Source organism: Rutidosis leptorrhynchoides, chromosome 1, assembly GCF_046630445.1.
Source record: "Rutidosis leptorrhynchoides isolate AG116_Rl617_1_P2 chromosome 1, CSIRO_AGI_Rlap_v1, whole genome shotgun sequence".
Taxonomy (NCBI): Eukaryota; Viridiplantae; Streptophyta; class Magnoliopsida; order Asterales; family Asteraceae; genus Rutidosis; species Rutidosis leptorrhynchoides.
The window spans coordinates 34,137,096-34,158,648 of NC_092333.1; the positions used below are offsets into that span (position 1 = coordinate 34,137,096).

At 34.0% G+C, this 21,553-nt stretch overlaps 1 protein-coding gene across 1 annotated transcript; it reads left to right on the forward strand.

The window, feature by feature from the left end:
* The first annotated feature begins 16,383 nt into the window (after positions 1 to 16,383).
* LOC139857186 (uncharacterized) lies at positions 16,384 to 16,923 on the forward strand. Its single transcript, XM_071845955.1, has one exon. The coding sequence runs from the start codon at positions 16,384 to 16,386 to the stop codon at positions 16,921 to 16,923; it is 540 nt and encodes a 179-aa protein (XP_071702056.1).
* Positions 16,924 to 21,553: the final 4,630 nt, after the last annotated feature.

Sequence of the window (21,553 nt, forward strand, 5' to 3'; positions counted from 1 at the left end):
CGACCTATCATGTCGACACATCTATATATATTTCGGAACAACCATAGACACTCTATATGTGAATGTTGGAGTTAGCTATACAGGGTTGAGGTTGATTCCAAAATATATATAGTTTGAGTTGTGATTAATACTGAGATACGTATACACTGGGTCGTGTATTGATTCAAGATAATATTTATCGATTTATTTCTGTACATCTAACTGTGGACAACTAGTTGTAGGTTACTAACGAGGACAGCTGACTTAATAAACTTAAAACATCAAAATATATTAAAAGTGTTGTAAATATATTTTGAACATACTTTGATATATATGTATATATTGTTATAGGTTCGTGAATCAACAGTGGCCAAGTCTTACTTCCCGACGAAGTAAAAATCTGTGAAAGTGAGTTATAGTCCCACTTTTAAAATCTAATATTTTTGGGATGAGAATACATGTAGGTTTTATAAATGATTTACAAAATAGACACAAGTACGTGAAACTACATTCTATGGTTGAATTATCGAAATCGAATATGCCCCTTTTTATTAAGTCTGGTAATCTAAGAATTAGGGAACAGACACCCTAATTGACGCGAATCCTAAAGATAGATCTATTGGGCCTAACAAACCCCATCCAAAGTACCGGATGCTTTAGTACTTCGAAATTTATATCATATCCGAAGGGTGTCCCGGAATGATGGGGATATTCTTATATATGCATCTTGTTAATGTCGATTACCAGGTGTTCACCATATGAATGATTTTTATCTCTATGTATGGGATGTGTATTGAAATATGAAATCTTGTGGTCTATTATTATGATTTGATATATATAGGTTAAACCTATAACTCACCAACATTTTTGTTGACATTTTAAGCATGTTTATTCTCAGGTGATTATTAAGAGCTTCCGCTGTCGCATACTTAAATAAGGACGAGATTTGGAGTCCATGCTTGTATGATATTGTGTAAAAACTGCATTCAAGAAACTTATTTTGTTGTAACATATTTGTATTGTAAACCATTATGTAATGGTCGTGTGTAAACAGGATATTTTAGATTATCATTATTTGATAATCTACGTAAAGCTTTTTAAACCTTTATTGATGAAATAAAGGTTATGGTTTGTTTTAAAATGAATGCAGTCTTTGAAAAACGTCTCATTTAGAGGTCAAAACCTCGCAACGAAATCAATTAATATGGAACGTTTTTAATCAATAAGAACGGGACATTTCATGTTGCCCTTTTCTCCTTACACCATTAAGGGTTTTCCTTTTTCTCGTATAATGCGAATTGCATTTTTGTAACAAAAGATCTCTGCTTTCACTTCTTTCAACCAGTCCATACCGATTATCACATCAAAACTCCCTAACTCTACTGGTATCAAATCAATCTTAAATGTTTCGCTAACCAGTTTAATTTCTTGATTCCGACATATATTATCTGCTGAAATTAATTTACCATTTGCTAATTCGAGTAAAATTTACTATCCAAAGGCGTCAATGGACAACTTAATTTAGCATAAAAATCTCTACTCATATAGCTTCTATCCGCACCCGAATCAAATAAAACGTAAGCAGATTTATTGTCAATAAGAAACGTACCCGTAACAAGCTCCGGGTCTTCCTGTGCCTCTACCGCATTAATATTGAAAACTCTTTCGCGGCCTTGTCCATTCGTGTTCTCCTGGTTCGGGCAATTTATAATAATGTGGCCCGGTTTTCCACATTTATAACAAACTACATTGGCATAACTTGCTCCGACACTACTTGCTCCACCATTACTCGTTCCGACACCATTTGTTCCTTTCGTTCTATTAACCCCTAGTCCGTAGACCGCACACTTCGACGCGCTATGACCATTTCTTTTACACTTGTTGCAAAATTTGGTGCAGAACCCCGAGTGATACTTTTCACACCTTTGGCATAGCTGCTTCTGATTGTTGTTGTTGTTGCGGTTATTATTGTTGTTGGGATAATTGTTGTAATTGTTGTTGTTGTTGTTGTTGTTGTTGTTGGGCCGTTTGTTGTAGTTGCGATTGATGTTGCGATTGTTGGGATAATTGTTGCAATTATTGTTGTAATTTCTGTTGTTGTTGTATTGGTGATTCTTATCACCGTTTTCCTCCCACTTTCTTTTGACTTGCTTCACATTGGCCTCTTAAGCAGTCTGTTCTTTAATTCTTTCTTCAATCTGGTTCACTAGTTTATGAGCCATTCTACATGCCTGTTGTATGAAGGCGGGCTCGTGTGAACTTATATCTTCTTGGATTCTTTCCGGTAATCCTTTCACAAACGCGTCGATCTTCTCTTCCTCATCTTTGAATGCTCCCGAACACAATAGGCACAATTCTGTGAATCGTCTTTCGTACGTGGTAATATCAAATCCTTGGGTTCGTAACCCTCTAAGTTCTGTCTTGAGCTTATTGACCTCGGTTCTGGGACGGTACTTCTCGTTCATCAAGTGCTTGAATGCTGACCACAGTAGTGCGTACGCATCGTCTTGTCCCACTTGCTCTAGATAGGTATTCCACCATGTTAACGCAGAACCTGTGAAGGTATGCGTAGCGTACTTCACTTTGTCCTCTTCAGTACACTTACTTATGGCAAACACTGATTCGACCTTCTCGGTCCACCGTTTCAATCCGATCGGTCCTTCGGTTCCATCAAATTCCAAAGGTTTGCAGGGAGTGAATTCTTTGTAGGTGCATCCTACACGATTTCCTGTACTGCTAGATCCAAGGTTATTGTTGGTATGCAGCGCAGCCTGTACTGCGGCTATGTTTGAAGCTAGAAAAGTACGGAATTCCTCTTCATTCATATTCACGGTGTGTCGAGTAGTCGGTGCCATTTCCTTCAAAATAGTCAAATGGAACAAGTTAATCATACAGAATATTAAGAGTAGTTAATAGTATTTCGTAGCATAATATGAACTCATTTATAAAAGCTTTTTCTTCATATTAGTGTTTTATAAGTTTAAATTCGGGTAGTACCTACCCGTTAAGTTCATACTTAGTAGCTAATATACAATTCAACTACTACAATTCTATATGAAAAACTGATTATAATAATATTTCGCGTTCAAACTTTTACACAATATTTTACAAACTTACAATACCGCTTATTTTACATATAGCATGAAATATAGCACACAATAAATTTGATACAAGATGGTTGTGAAGATAATTCTAGCTAGTACACAAGTCGTTCAGCAAAGGCAATAAAGACACGTAATTCATACGTCCAGAAACAAGTCATGCATTCTGGTTTTACTAGGATTACTTCCCATCCTTGGTCTTGTGGAACATAACCGTTATGGCCGTTGATAAGACAGCGTGTTGTAACGTCGTCAAAGGGACAAGGGTTACGTAATGTCCAACAGTCCCGTAACAATCTAAAAACCTCATTTCTTACCCCAATTACCGACTCCGTCACTTGTGGGAACGTTTTGTTTAATAGTTGTAGCCCGATGTTCTTGTTCTCACTTTGGTGAGAAGCGAACATTACTAATCCGTAAGCATAACATGCTTCTTTATGTTGCATGTTAGCCGCTTTTTCTAAATCACGAAGTCCAATATTCGGATATATTGAGTCAAAATAATTTCTTAACCCATTGCGTAAAATAGCATTTGGGTTCCCCGCAATATATGCGTCAAAGTAAACACATCGTAACTTATGGATTTCCCAATGTGATATCCCCCATCTTTCGAACGAAAGCCTTTTATAAACCAAGGCATTCTTGGAACGTTCTTCGAATGTCTTACAAACTGATCTAGCCTTAAATAGTTGTGCCGAAGAATTCTGACCGACTCTAGACAAGATTTCATCAATCATGTCTCCGGGTAGGTCTCTTAAAATATTGGGTTGTCTATCCATTTTGTGTTTTTATACTGTAAAATAGACAAGAGTTAGATTCATAAAAAAAAATACTTATTAATACAAGCAATTTTTACATATATCATAAAGCATAAGCACACTATATTACATATATTACACCACACGAATACAACTATCTTATTCCGACTCGCTTGTTTCTTCTTCTTTGGTTTTGGTTCGTTTTGCCAAGTTTCTAGGGATATATGATGTTCCCCTAATACGAGCCGTCGTTTTCCACATTGGTTTAGAAAAACCTGGTTGTTTAGAGGTTCCCGGGTCATTATTACAACTTAAGGACTTCGGGAGTTGACGATACATATAAAGTTCATCGGGATTGGAATTAGATTTCTCTATTTTTATGCCCTTTCCCTTATTATTTTCTTTTGCCTTTTTAAATTCAGTTGGGGTAATTTCTATAACATCATCGGAATTCTCGTCAGAATCCGATTCATCTGAGAATTGGTAATCCTCCCAATATTTTGTTTCCTTGGCGGAAACACCATTGACCATAATTAACCTTGGTCGGTTGGTTGAGGATTTTCTTTTACTTAACTGTTTTATTATTTCCCCCACCGGTTCTATTTCTTCATCCGGTTTCGATTCTTCTTCCGGTTCCGATTCTTCTTCCGGTTCCGACTCTTCTTCCGGTTCCTCTTCGAGAACTTGTGAATCAGTCCACGAATCATTCCAATTTACATTTGACTCTTCATTATTATTAGGTGAGTCAATGGGACTTGTTCTAGAGGTAGACATCTATCACATAATATCAAACGCGTTAAGAGATTAATATATCACATAATATTCACATGTTAAAAATATATAGTTTCCAACAAAATTTGTTAAGCAATCATTTTTCAAGTAAACACGGTCGAAGTCCAGACTCACTAATGCATCTTAACAAACTCGATAAGACACACTAATGCAAAATTCTGGTTCTCTAAGACCAACGCTCGGATACCAACTGAAATGTCCCGTTCTTATTGATTAAAAACGTTCCATATTAATTGATTTCGTTGCGAGGTTTTGACCTCTATATGAGACATTTTTCAAAGACTGCATTCATTTTAAAACAAATCATAACCTTTTTTCATCAATAAAGGTTTAAAAAGCTTTACGTAGATTATCAAATAATGATAATCTAAAATATCCTGTTTACACACGACCATTACATAATGGTTTACAATACAAATATGTTACAACAAAATAAGTTTCTTGAATGCAGTTTTTACACAATATCATACAAGCATGGACTCCAAATCTCGTCCTTATTTAAGTATGCGACAGCGGAAACTCTTAATAATCACCTGAGAATAAACATGCTTAAAACATCAACAAAAATGTTGGTGAGTTATAGGTTTAACCTATATATATCAAATCATAATAATAGACCACAAGATTTCATATTTCAATACACATCCCATACATAGAGATAAAAATCATTCATATGGTGAACACCTGGTAACCGACATTAACAAGATGCATATATAAGAATATCCCCATCATTCCGGGACACCCTTCGGATATGATATAAATTTCGAAGTACTAAAGCATCCGGTACTTTGGATGGGGTTTGTTAGGCCCACTAGATCTATCTTTAGGATTCGCGTCAATTAGGGTGTCTGTTCCCTAATTCTTAGATTACCAGACTTAATAAAAAGGGGCATATTCGATTTCGATAATTCAACCATAGAATGTAGTTTCACGTACTTGTGTCTATTTTGTAAATCATTTATAAAACATGCATGTATTCTCATCCCAAAAATATTAGATTTTAAAAGTGGGACTATAACTCACTTTCACAGATTTTTACTTCGTCGGGAAGTAAGACTTGGCCACTGGTTGATTCACGAACCTATAACAATATATACATATATATCAAAGTATGTTCAAAATATATTTACAACACTTTTAATATATTTTGATATTTTAAGTTTATTAAGTCAGCTGTCCTCGTTAGTAACCTACAACTAGTTGTCCACAGTTAGATGTACAGAAATAAATCGAAAAATATTATCTTGAATCAATCCACGACCCAGTGTATACGTATCTCAGTATTGATCACAACTCAAACTATATATATTTTGGAATCAACCTCAACCCTGTATAGCTAACTCCAACATTCACATATAGAGTGTCTATGGTTGTTCCGAAATATATATAGATGTATCGACATGATAGGTCGAAACATTGTATACGTGTCTATGGTATCTCAAGATTACATAATATACAATACAAGTTGATTAAGTTATGGTTGGAATAGATTTGTTACCAATTTTCACGTAGCTAAAATGAGAAAAATTATCCAATCTTGTTTTACCCATAACTTCTTCATTTTAAATCCGTTTTGAGTAAATCAAATTGCTATGGTTTCATATTGAACTCTATTTTATGAATCTAAACAGAAAAATTATAGTTTTATAGTCGGAAAAATAAGTTACAAGTCGTTTTTGTAAAGGTAGTCATTTCAGTCGAAAGAACGACGTCTAGATGACCATTTTAGAAAACATACTTTCACTTTGAGTTTAACCATAATTTTTGGATATAGTTTCATGTTCATAATAAAAATCATTTTCTCAGAATAACAACTTTTAAATCAAAGTTTATCATAGTTTTTAATTAACTAACCCAAAACAGCCCGCGGTGTTACTACGACGGCGTAAATCCGGTTTTACGGTGTTTTTCGTGTTTCCAGGTTTTAAATCATTAAGTTAGCATATAATATAGATATAGAACATGTGTTTAGTTGATTTTAAAAGTCAAGTTAGAAGGATTAACTTTTGTTTGCGAACAAGTTTAGAATTAACTAAACTATGTTCTAGTGATTACAAGTTTAAACATTCGAATAAGATAGCTTTATATGTATGAATCGAATGATGTTATGAACATCATTACTACCTTAAGTTCCTTGGATAAACCTACTGGAAAAGGGAAAAATGGATCTAGCTTCAACGGATCCTTGGATGGCTCGAAGTTCTTGAAGCAGAATCATGACACGAAAACAAGTTCAAGTAAGATCATCACTTGAAATAAGATTGTTATAGTTATAGAAATTGAACCAAAGTTTGAATATGATTATTACCTTGTATTAGAATGATAACCTACTGTAAGAAACAAAGATTTCTTGAGGTTGGATGATCACCTTACAAGATTGGAAGTGAGCTAGCAAACTTGAAAGTATTCTTGATTTTATGTAACTAGAACTTGTAGAATTTATGAAGAACACTTAGAACTTGAAGATAGAACTTGAGAGAGATCAATTAGATGAAGAAAATTGAAGAATGAAAGTGTTTGTAGGTGTTTTTGGTCGTTGGTGTATGGATTAGATATAAAGGATATGTAATTTTGTTTTCATGTAAATAAGTCATGAATGATTACTCATATTTTTGTAATTTTATGAGATATTTCATGCTAGTTGCCAAATGATGGTTCCCACATGTGTTAGGTGACTCACATGGGCTGCTAAGAGCTGATCATTGGAGTGTATATACCAATAGTACATACATCTAAAAGCTGTGTATTGTACGAGTACGAATACGGGTGCATACGAGTAGAATTGTTGATGAAACTGAACGAGGATGTAATTGTAAGAATTTTTGTTAAGTAGAAGTATTTTGATAAGTGTATTGAAGTCTTTCAAAAGTGTATAAATACATATTAAAACACTACATGTATATACATTTTAACTAAGTCGTTAAGTCATCGTTAGTCGTTACATGTAAATGTTGTTTTGAAACCTTTAGGTTAACGATCTTGTTGAATGTTGTTAACCCATTTTTTATTATAACAAATGAGATGTTAAATTGTTATATTATCATGATATTATGATATATAATATATTTAGTATGATATATATACAGTTAAATGTCGTTACAACGATAATCGTTACATATATGTCTCGTTTCGAAATCATTAAGTTAGTAGTCTTATTTTTACATATGTATTTCATTGTTAATACACTTAATAATATATTTACTTATCATTTAACATAATTAACCAAGTGTATCAATATCTTAATATGATTCATATGTATCTAGTAAGACGTTGTTATAACGATAATCGTTATATATATCGTTTTCGAGTTTCTTAAATTAATAGTCTCATTTTTATGTATATAACTCATTGTTAAAATACCTAATGAGATACATACTTATAATAAAATCATGTTAACTATATATATAACCATATATATGTCATCGTATAGTTTTTAAAAATTTTAACGTTTGTGAATCACCGGTCAACTTGGGTGATCAATTGTCTATATGAAACATATTTCAATTAATCAAGTCTTAACAAGTTTGATTGCTTAACATGTTGGAAACATTTAATCATGTAAATATCAATCTCAATTAATATATATAAACATGGAAAAGTTCGGGTCACTACAATATACGTCCTCGCTTAGGTCGCCATTTAAGAAAGCGGTTTTGACATCCATTTGCCATATTTCATAATCATGAAAAGCAGCTATGGCAATAAGTATCCTAATTGATTTGATGCTCGCGACTGGTGAAAAAGTTTCCTCATAATCAATTCCTTGAGTTTGAGTATAACCTTTTGCCACCAATCGAGCCTTAAAAGTGTTTACATTACCGTCCATGTCAGCCTTCTTCTTGAAGACCCATTTACACCCCACTGTCTTGCAATTGGGTGGAAGATCAATCAAGTCCCATACTTGATTATCTTTCATGGACTGCATCTCTGCCTTCATAGCATCTTGCCATTTTTCAGATTCTGGATCTGATATGGCCTCACCGTAGCTAGAGGGTTCATCATAATCCCCTAGATGAGGTTCATCTGAATTAATCAGAAGATTTAGCCTCTCTGGTCGATGAGGAGTTCTACTAGATCTACGAATTACAGGTGCAACATGTTCTGGCTCACCAACGGTGTGTTCAGCTTCAACGCGCGGTTGGCTAGTACCTTCAGAAGGTATGTTACTTTGTGATTCTTGAATTTCTTCAAGATCTACTTTACTCCCACTGACTTCTTGTAAGAGAAGATCTCTTTCAAAGAATTCAGCAAACCGAGCAGTAAACACTTTATTTTCAGCTTGGTAGTAAAAGTAGTAACCCGTTGTTTCCTTTGGGTATCCCACAAAGTGACATTTGATACCTCTGGGTTCTAACTTGTTTGAAGTGTCACGTTTCACATACGCTTCACAACCCCAGACTTTCAAATAAGACAACTTAGGACTCTTTCCATGCCATAACTCATATGGTGTCTTTTCTACCTTCTTGGTTGGAACCATATTGAGTATGCGTGCACCAGACTCTAATGCATAACCCTAAAAAGACATTGGTAGAGTAGTTAGACTCATCATAGATCGAACCATATCAAGTAAAGTTCGATTCCTCCGTTCAGACACACCATTGTGTTGTGGTGTGTAAGGTGGAGTGAACTGTGATACAATCCCACAATTCTTCAAGTGGTCCAAAAACTCTTGACTCATATATTCCCCTCCCCGATCAGAGCGAAGGGCTTTAATGGTCTTTCCAAGTTGATTTTCTACTTCATTTTAGAAGATTTTGAACGTTTCAAAAACTTCATGTTTATGTTTCAGCAAGTAAATATAACCATATCTACTATAATCATCAGTAAATGTAATGAAGTATGATTCACCATGTCTAGACATAGTTCTAAAAGGGCCACATACACCAGTATGTATTAGTCCTAAGAGATCTTCAGCTCTTTCACCTAAACCGAAGAAAGGAGCCTTTGTCATCTTTCTACATAAACATGACTTGCACACATCAAATGACTCAGAGCCAGTTGATTCCAAAAGCCCATCAGATTGGAGTTTTGAAATGCGTTGTTTGTTTATATGACCAAGACGACAATGCCATAGATAGGTATTATTCAAGTCTTGCTTGATTCGTTTAGCAGTACAGGTATATACAGAATTATTGTTTGAAATCACACCATGCATATCAATTTCAAAAATACCATCACGTGGATAAGCATTAAAATAAAAGATATTATCCTTAGAAACTGAAATACCAAAGTGCATAAATGTAAGTTCAAAACCAACATCTTTCAAAAGAGAAACTGAAACTACGTTACTCGTAATACTAGGAGCATAATGACATTGTTCCAACAAAACAATAAGACCACTGGGTAGAGTAAGCTCATAAGTTCCAATAGCTTCAACAGCTGCTCGATCCCCATTGCCCACTCTTAAATCCAATGTGCCTTTCTTCAGTCTCTTACTTCTTCTCATTCCCTGCATATTGTTAAAGATGTGAGTACCACAACCAGTATCAAAAATCCAGGAATCACTAGAAAAAGTATATAACTGTATATGAAATATACCTGATTTGCTGGCTTCGCCAGCCTTGCCTTTTCTCAACTCAGATAGGTAGGAGGGACAGTTCCTCCTCCAGTGGCCAACTTTTCCACAGTGGAAACATTCGGCGTCTTTCGCTGGGTTTTCTTTCTTGGGAGGTGGCGGAATCTTCTTCTTAGCAATTGACTTTCCTTTTCCTTTTCCCCAAGTTTTTGGCTTATTCTTTTTCACCTTACCATCCCTAATCATCAGGACACCCGGATTGGAAACCTTAGATGGAATATTCTGTTCAGCAGTTTTGAGCATCGAGTGCACCTCTGCCAGAGATTTCTTCCAGCCTTGCATATTGTAATTCATCACAAATTGGTGATACGATTTTGGTAGTGAAGCCAAAACCGTGTTCACGGCCAAGTTAGGCGGCAAGGTAGTTCCAAGTTTTTCCAATCGGCCAATGTAGCTTTTCATTTTCAAGACATGAGAGCTCACTGACTGACCCTCCTCCATTTTGCATGTTTGAAGAAGCTTATAAGTTTCATACAACTCTTGACTAGCTTGTTTCTGAAACATATTTTTCAGCTCAGTCATCATATCATATGCTGTACGATCTTCCATTTCCTTTTGGAGGTCAGAAGTCATACTAGCAAGCATGATTAAAGCTATCTTCTCTTGCTCATCAAACAACTTCTGATAAGCATTCTTTTGAGCAGCACTAGCTGTCTCAGGAGGAGCTTCGGGTAATGGTTCTTCAATTTTGTTCAACTTCCCTTCATATTTGAGAACGATTCTCAAGTTGCGATGCCAGTCTAGGAAGTTTGAACCATTGAGTTTCTCCTTCTCCAACAAAGAACGGAGATTGTTTTGGTTTACGTTTTGATTGTTTGACATCTACAAAAGAACAAGATTCAATTTAGTATTTTCGATATAAAACTTTAATAAATTAACTACCCAAGTTTTTATATATTTTAAAAACAATTAATTTACGAAAGCCTAAGATCCACATAGAGATTCCATAGCCACATCTGTTGATCAGCTAGCAGTTATGGAGTCTATTGGTAGGTAGCAGGTACCAATTGCATCACAAGTACAACTCTTAGATATTTATGGGCACTAGAGATATGTGTAGTCCAACAAACCACTATTATCTACTGGCATGTTTGTCCCATCCTTGCCTCGAACTCAGGTCTCACCGTGAATACGATTAAGTCGTCCAATTTGGAAACAGTGGAAATTTAGCCTAGTCTCACTCGTAACTAAAAATCTACCTCGTGGCTATAATTCAATTAGGTCTCACCGTAATCAAAAAATAACGAGGAGTGTTTGCAAGCTCATTGGATGGCATGACTTAAATTTGACGGGTATATTGAAAAAGTTTGTGTTAATGAATAATGCATGCACACAAGATTCGTTACACTAATTGTTAAAAATATTTTAACCAATTATATATGTCGATAGTGTTTGTGTGTCTAATTTGTTATTTTATCTAAAAAATTAACAAATACACAAATGTGTATCGTTTTAAAACAATTTTAAAAGATGTCGATCATATATATTATTTGAGTTTCAAAAAACATTTAACTTTAAACTCGTTAGAGTTTAACATTTAAAATCATCAATTTTAATCTTTGAAACTCGTTACCGATTGTATTTGATGTTTTCATCAAAAACAATTTGCATATATTATAATCAGCAATTAAATATAAAATGCAATAAATAAAACACAACCATGCATCACACACTTATATAGCCTAGCCCAAAATATCCTATGCTTGATCCCATGAGCCGTCATGGGATCAAGAGGTCAAACTAAGGACAAACCATAGCTCCCACTTGATTCAAGATCCAAGTGAAAACTTGCCGAACACCATCGTTGTTAACTTGACATGTTCGCCATCTTCTAAGTCAAGCTCCAAGTTGCATCTTTATCTTTAATCTTCATCTTATTACATTTATTCAAAATTGAAAATACTACTAGTCTAGTACATTTACAAATTGAAATAAGCCTAAATACAATACTATAAAATTGAAAATAAACAAAATACAACTTTGGCTTCTATGGCCTCCAATTAAATCAAAAACAACATGGCATAAAATTGCCATAACCAACAATCACAACAATCACACATTGGTCGGGGCATTAAGGGCTATGTATGCAATCACAATTTAATAACAACAATATTAAACCTATATATGGCTTGTCCATGGTTACAATGCATGTGTATAACCATGGAATAAAATAAATATTAAAAAAAAACAACAATTATCCAAGCCATAACTTTCTAAATTCAAAATTTAAATAGTGAATTTCTTCAGATCTTATTTGTGCGTCATGAGGTAATCAACAAAGTTGACTTTCAAAACCATAAGGGTTTTGACTTTTACCAATTCACCACAAAGGTAGATCTAAGAAAATCATACGACAATTAAGACGGTGTAAAAGCGACTCTTGATACCACTGTAGGAAAATCGTGTGTACTTTTAACAATTCAGATTAACGCAGCGGATAATTAAAATAATAATCTTTTATTATTTTATGAACAAAAATTACAAAATTAAATAATCACTTATTTAAAACATGCACACGATTAATTTATCCCATGGATCCAGTTACACCAATAATAATTGTCAAGAATATAAAAATTACAAAGTGGAGTTAACGGTATACCTTTCTTGAAGAAACTGATGAACGGAGAGAAACCTACGATCAAAGGGTATGACCGTCTCTTTGGATAGTCCACTACACTTTCAGACAACGCCAATGGATGCTAGTCCAAACCCAAGTAAATTATTAATATAATCAGATTATATTAATAATATAAATAATACTCCGTATGAAATTGAATCGTATTGCTTTCGTAAAATTGAAAAGGAACAGAAGCTTCTTTTTGTATGCCAACCAAAAGAACTTTTGTGATTTATGTTTTTCGTATATCTCTCCCAAGCAAAAGAATCATAGCCATATTTATATTAGATAAGGGATATTACAACCGAATGGGTCGGTTAAAAAGAAAACGCGTATTTAATATTTTTTCCAATTAAAGTTCATAAAACAATATTTGTTGAAATCATTCCCTTTTATAATAAACTTGTCCATGAAGCAATTTCTTTTCCATATGAGTATACGGAGTATTAGCAAACAATCATTTAAATATTTAAATCATAATAATCAAATGATTTAATTAATATAGTAATTAATTAACTATTAATTAATTAATAAATTAATTAGTTTCTGTACTTAAGATATATATATATATATATATATATATATATATATATATATATATATATATATATATATATATATATATATATATATATATATATATATATATACACACACCTCATATATATATTTAAGTTGACGTGTATATATGTGTGACCCCGAAGGCTCAAATGAATTTAACCATATAGTTATATGTTGTACCTTGCGCATTAATCTTACAGCAACTAGCTGTGAAGACCGAATTCTTACATGGTAACCTTGATGAAGAGATCTATATGAGGCAACCCGAGGGCTTTGAGGTAAAGGGTAAAGAGAAGTGGGTTTGTAAGCTAAAGAAAAGTTTGTATGGATTGAAGCAAGCACCTCGGCAATGGTACTTGAAGTTTGATGATTTTATGAAGAAGATTGGTTTCTTAAGATGTGAAGCGGATCACTGTTGCTACTTGAAGAAACTCAAGTCTTCTTATATAATCTTATTGTTGTATGTTGATGACATGTTACTTGCAGGTTCCAACATGTCCGAAATTAACAAGATGAAAGGATTACTTTCCCATGAGTTTGAGATGAAAGATCTTGGTGGTGCTAGGCAAATACTTGGCATGAGTATTGTGCGTGATCGTGTGAAGGGTACTCTATACTTGTCTCAATCCAAATATATTGAGAAAGTTGTAGAGAGGTTTAACATGGAAAATTCAAAGACTCGTTCTATGCCTTTGGGTAGCACGATAAAGCTATCGAAAAGTCAATCACCTAAAATGGAAGAAGACAAAATGGAGATGGAAAAGGTTCCATATGCATCGGCCGTGGGTAGTGTTATGTATGCCATGGTTTGTACAAGACCCGATATTGCTCACGCAGTGGGAGTTGTAAGTCGTTATATGTCTAATCCGGGGAAAGAGCATTGGGAAGCGGTTAAATGGTTACTTCGTTATTTGAAAGGTACTTCTAATATGGGATTGTGCTTCTCTAAAAGCAATGTCAGACTTAGAGGTTATGCGGATGCTAATTTAGGTGGATGTGACGATTCGGGGAAAAGCACTACGGGTTATGTTTTCACAATAGGGAAGACGGCGGTTAGTTGGATGTCTCGACTACAAAAGAGTGTTGCTTTATCAACCACCGAAGCCAAATATATGGATATTGCAGAAGCTTCTAAAGAGCTTGTTTGGTTGAAAAACTTCTTAGGTGAGTTGGGTAAAAGACAAGACTATTGCGTCTTGAATTGTGATAATCAAAGTGCGGTTCATCTTGGGAAGAATCCGGTGTTTCATAGTCGTACGAAACACATCAATATAAGGTATCATTTTATTCGACAACATATAAATGATGGTACTTTATTATTGGAGAAAATCCTTGGTACGAAGAATCCTGCTGATATGTTTACTAAAGTTGTTACGATAGAGAAATTGAGGTTTTGCATTACCTCAATTGGTCTTCTAATGAATTGATGAGAGAAGACCCCAACTAGAGAATTAGAGAGTTAATGTTTCGATTCTAACAAGTAGTGTTGAAGACCTTGTATCGAAAGTCTGCTCATCTGAAGTATGTGTTGAGTGTGCGTGTCCCAAATGGAGTTTGGCCCTATAATGGTGGTTTAACGTTCTTAGTTAGATCGTTGATATTTTGGGTTGACGAAGGTTGGGTTTGTTCAAAGTCTCCAAGTGAGAGATTGTTGGAGATATGGAGAACTTTAAACAATTAGAGGGAAGATTCCAGAAAACTCACATGTAGCTTCCACGAAGTTGTGAGGAAATTCACATGTAGCTTCCACAAAGTTGTGAGGAAATTCACATGTAGCTTCCACGAAGCTGTCAGGAAACTCACATGAAGCTTCAAGGAATTGTTTTTAGCTTACTCCTTAAAGCATTCTATAAATAGACCCTCTTGTAACTCATTGTAAACACACCACAAATATTCAGTAAATACATTCTCTAGTTGGTACGTAGACTAAAGCAATCACAACGATTGCATATAACCACGTTATCTCTTGTGTCGATTTACATTTCTTGCATTTATAATCTTTCGTTTATTAAGTGGGTTAGTAATCTTGTAGAATTACTATCGGTGAGTGATCTTGTTGAATCACTTGCGTTGTTTTGGGTCCTAATATCCTTACAATAACAACTCCAAAAGAGCTTAATTGCTTTCCATATGATTACATAAATAAAATAACTATAAACATACAGTGAACAAAACGAACCAGTAAAGAGGGTTAAATTTCGTGTATGAAGAGAAATTTTCGATGACGATCGGAGAGAAGCAATATAATTCTGAGATGTATATCCGAAAATTAAAATATTTTATGTCGATTCATCAGAGCGCAAACCCTAAATTTGAAAAGTGAAATTGAAGAGAGGAAAAGTAGAAGACTAATTTGTGTATGAAAAGGGGATAGAACCCCGCGTCTCAGGTATTTTGGAATCTATTTATATAGTCATAAGCGATGGGTCAAAATCGAATTTCGTAATTAAAGTCGGTGAAAGTAAAAAATGGTTAATGTTTTAACATGAATTTAAATTATAACTTTATAGTTTTTGACCAAAATGAATAATTTTAGACAATTATATTAAAATTTATTTTTATATATATGCTTTTTCTCAATATTTATACATTTAAAATTTAATATTTAAATTATAAAATACAATTCGATTAATCCTCGAATTACCAATTAATCTTTCTAAAATATCGATCGATCAATCCACGAATATTGAATTTTGCACCCTTGCTTACTGGTCTAAATATTTTTAAACATGAATTTAATGATTGTGATTAAGGGGTATTATGTATAATAATTTATTAATCTAAGGGCTGTTAAGATTTTCTATAAAAATATATTGCTCTATAAACACTTTCTTTTAATAAATAAGGAGATAATGCTTTATAATTTACGTCACATTCATCAATCCATACATATGTAGTTCTTCAAAATTCTAATATTTTTGATGAACTTTTAACCTTTTATTAGATTGAATAAAAAAAATAATCAAAATTTAACGTTTAAGAGTCCAACGGTGATCCCCTATGGATCTTTTAGGCAGCTCTATGGATGTTTCCCGTCTCACGTATTGGAGCAAGGTGATCCCCTCCAAAGCTCTTATTTTCTATTGGCGTCTTTTGCTTAACAGACTTCCCGAAAAGAAAAATTTGCAAGTCGAGAATGTGTGTTGCTCTAGTTTCTCGTGCTCGGATTGTGGTTTTATAATGGAAGATGCAAATCACATTTTCTTTCAGTGCCCTACTGCCACTCAAGTATGGACTTTTGTTGCTTCTTGGACTGATATTTTCATGCCTAGGTGGTCAGACGGTTTGGATCTTCGAAATTGGCTAGCTTCGCATTCTCCAAATCCCAAGGTTGCACTTGTTCTTCATTGCATTTGTATCGTGACACTTTGGTCTATTTGGAGGCTCAGGAACGATATTGTTTTCAACTCCAGTTTATTTAAGAAATGTCATATTTTAGACCACATTGTTGTTACGGCTTTTGATTGGTTATCCTCTAGATATAAGGTAGCTAAGATCGATTGGAATGTTTGGCTTCAATTTCCTTTGAACATTTTGTAATCTTTTTCTAGCGTCTTGCTAGTTTTATTTATTTCTGCCGTTCTAAAAAAAAGAGTCCAACGGTTGAATTTTTAAATATTATTTACTTTTTTTTTAAATCACTTTTTACCCCGACTATAAATATAACCCCAACATTTCACTACCATTTCACTTCCAATGGAACATAAATAACACAAATTAAGTTCATTAAATGTAATTTCATAATTAAATGTGTTCATTTTCAAATAACAACTAGCTTAGTGCCCGCGAATTTGCGGGGTTACTTTATTGGATTAAGCAGATATTGGTTTTACGTGAGTAAATGTGAATAATTTTTTTATTTTGCATGTGTTGTAGTAATCTCGACATTCAGATAATATTTTTATGTAGTTATTGAGCAAAGTATAACCAAAAACACATATCTCCGGGTACAAAAGATTCGTTGTATAGTAATTTAAAACTTAGGTCAATATTTCAAGTAAAAGAGATTTAACAAAGATATATCTATGTCTTAAAAGGATGTTGACACACAAAAGTCAATATTTCAAGTAAGTATTCAAAGCACAACGGAACAGTATACAAAGTTACACAGTTTTTATTCATTGAACAGCTAAAGAGGTCCACAATTTGCATGACATCTATTGAACAATCCTAATGTCAAACATTGCTACTACAACAGCTTCAAAAAGGATAAGTTCTAGTCCAAAAGAATTAGCTATGTAAGAAACATTAAATGAAATGACTTGGCTTGGCTTGTTATTTCCGTATAAATTACGAAAAATCTATTAAATTGCATACATATACTATTACATAAAACCTATTAAACCACCATTTGTGAAATTACAACCTTTTGGCGTAAGTAACAATAACAGTAGTCCATTCTGTGAGTTTATTACAAATGTCTTAAATTAGTAAGTGTATCCTTAACTGATAAGTACTTGCCTGGATCCTAGAACATAATCTAAACCTGAAAAGAGTTGCCGGTAATTTAATAGGACTGCAACCGTTTTTATTTTGGCAGCGTGGATGTCGGTAGCAAATAATGTGTTATCAACCTATTAATATATTTTATAAGCGGAATATTTATTACCTTCATGGGTAGTTTCAGCAGGTGTTGTTTGTTGTGAATAGTGAATCGGCTGTTCTTCGTGTGTGACTCTTGTTTCGAAGACCCTCTCTACCACGAATTCTGGATAGCCTCTTCTTGAGAGTTTATTGCAGTAGAACTTAAATGAGTGTGTGGTGCCTTCGATTTCCCTTATGCGTGGCCGTAATTGGAATGGATCATAGTATCTCATATATATTTGGCATTCAACGGAAAAATTGTCAAAATGAAGGAGAAAATTGAACACGCGCCTAAAAATATTAGCATAACCAAATAATTAAACCCTTGATAATCGATTAGAACAAACCGATTAAACCCTTGACGGCATTTAAAACACATTCTAAATGCATTATTAATCATTAAAAAGGAACCAAATCGCAATAAAAAAAAAAGATGATCTAAATTTAGTAAACAATGGCAACTATAATTTCATAAATAATGAAACAATCAGAAAGATAACAGTTATTTGGTCCCTAAGAAAATCTGTGACACTGCTAAATTCTTTTTTTTTTTTTTAAACGTGGCGAAAGCATTAGTATTAATTAACCATTATAATAACATAAACATATTTAATTACATATGCAAATCATTTGACGACTAATATCAAACAATAATTCTAGTGTCACGTGACATTACAACCAATTCAGTTTTAACGGAAAAGACACATAAGAGTTTCTTCATAGTCAAACATAACATCACCATGCCCGTCTTCTCCCCAAAATGCATCACTTACAAAAGCTAATAACCTGCAGGGAGAGGATGGAGGGGAATTAGCACGAAGCTAAGTGAGTACAACTAACTACAGGCAATAGTATACAGGAACTGTCATACTAATCATGTCACAAGGTCTAACACACAAACATCACCCAAGTGTCGTCTACAGAGACTCTGGCGGCTCGGCCAAACCATTAACCACCAGCTGATCGGATTGGGGCTTACCAGAAGTTCCTCCACCACCGTGTTGTATGTATATAATCCACACGCGACGGACGCGTCATTCACATATATATACACCACGATTGACTAGGCTACCACATGAGGAACTCAAACTGCAGGTTGATCTCTCCTACCGAGACTACCACACAATAGGGACGCACTGAGCTCCAGCAGACAAGCATCAACTAACATGCAGTCATCACAACGTACTAACTAACCACATCAGTAAGTATATCTAACAAGCATGACAATCATAATATAATATGCTACTCTATACTATATACTACAGTTAGTCCCACTCACCAAATACCAGCAACCAGCTCAGATAATCTACTACTGAGTGGCTTCCTTATCCTTATCACCTGAACATAAGGCAAATCAAGTTAGTTGCTGTCCGTTAACACTAAACAACACAATACATAAATTTTTGTATCAAAAAGCGTCCGCTAAAAATTTCTACTTAACACTTATGCATTTTCAAAATTTACATCATGATCATCAATATACAAACGGACACCATAACGGCTAAAAATCAACATTTAGTAAAATATTTCACTGCCAAAGACACTCGGTCGACTGTCAGAGACAGTCGGCCGACTGTCTACACTCACTCGGCCGTGGGTCATACACACTCGGTCGATGGTCGAGTCGGTCGGTCGAGTACCAATTCTTGCTCTAGAGCTCGATTACAACCTCAAAACTGACCAAATCGAAGACACTAAACATGTAGAAACATAAACCCACAAAATTTTGACTCAAACAACATCAAATCTACGCATTTGACCCAAATTACTCACTTTGTAAAACTTACACAAAAATCCAATTTTCTCAAAGATTAAAGCATGAAATGCTATGATTCTTACCTTGATAGAATCAATAAATCACAAAGAACACAAAGATACAAACGATTTGAGCTCTAAAATAAGAATTAAGAATTAGGGTTTGGTAGTTGGAGGAGATGAAGATACGAGTGTGTTTAGTGTGTGTGTGGAAGAGTCTGGAAAATGAGAAGGGAAGCAGCACTATAGTCACTTAATTGGGTTAAATTCCCACACTGTGCAACACACGGGTATTTATATCTTTCGTACATCATTTGACAACCCAAACATAGTCCAAATTAAATAAACAAACATGTTCTGTGACCCTTGTCACAAAATGGTCTTAACCACAATATTAAATAATAATAAATATTAATTAAAAATAAAAGCATATAATAACACAATACTAACTTAAGGGCAAACTAGTAATCTTACAGCTACGCCCGGTTGAGGATGTTACAAAATCAAACTCTAGATTCCATGAAAACCGATAGATTGAAAATTTTCGAAGGAAAAAAGGAATCGATTAAGCAAACACCTAATAACAAAACCATTAACAATTTTTATAGATGACACTTTCTATATAGTCACTGTGACATGTTTTAAATAACATGGGTGCAAAATTGACCCATTTCAAAATAACCAATAATTACTCAACAAAACTCAGTAAATCCAAATCTCATTCAAATAAAATCAGTGAAATATAATCATTAACTGGCCAATCAAGCAATCAATCAAATTCTTGTAGACGTAGAAAATCACCTGGCCAATGGAAGTACCTTCAAGTAGGCAAATGTGATTTCACCAGAGACTGATATACAACAGCTATTATTATCCGCAAATAACAACTCACTTAAGATGAGAAGCCATAAAAGGTATAAAAAAATAAATTACATAAAGACATCCCAAAAACCTGGTTACTGATCTGTGGACCACATACAAACATAACACTATTAGAATTTATGTCCAATAATTTATGTTGGATGTATCATGTATGGTGACAACAATTATATGTAAATAATAAGTTTGTTGAAAAAAATACCTAGATAATCTTTGTATCTACAGTAATGCATTAGCATAACTACAGGTGTAGAACGGTCATCTTACAAAACACATTATATAGGTTAAGATAATAGAGAAGAAATGTTTCTGTGGGTTATGCACTAAAAAAAAGTTTTCAGATTTCATTTGTAACACAAACCTACCTGCCTGATCGTTTTCACGTTTTATCCCGTCACTTCGTATTAACAAAGTAAGCCCGCCAAGTTTATTGCTTTTACGCGCACATACCATATCCGAATTAGCCCCAACGTTTCTCTCTTTATTGCTTTATTGCTTTATTGCTTTTACATTTCACTACCATTTCACTTCCAATGGAACATAAATAGCACAAATTAAGTTCATTAAATGTAATTTCAAAATTAAATGTGTTCATTTTCAAATATCAATGTTCAGTAATAAGGTAAATTGTCAAAAGAACACAAAAAATATTCGTATTCACAAAGCATGTGCCTAACGTAAAAGCTAGTTATTTAACAAAAGGACATAACATATAATAAGTATATGCGTTTAACGTAATCACTAAATATTTAACCTTCTCTTATCTATATAACTACACATGCATAGTGTCTTCTGTATGAGGTTGACGAAACGCATACAGTTCTTTCATCATAGAATACCCCATCGGCTCAGAAGAACCCGTCATCAAAAAGGAAGATATTATCATCAAACCAATCACTAAAATCTGTGAAAGTCACTTGATCATACGGATACAACGTCATGTTATTATCAA

What these genes read in the sequence shown, in the direction of transcription:
- LOC139857186 (XM_071845955.1), top strand. Translation starts at nt 16,384, where the DNA reads ATGGATCTTTTAGGCAGCTCTATGGATGTTTCCCGTCTCACGTATTGG.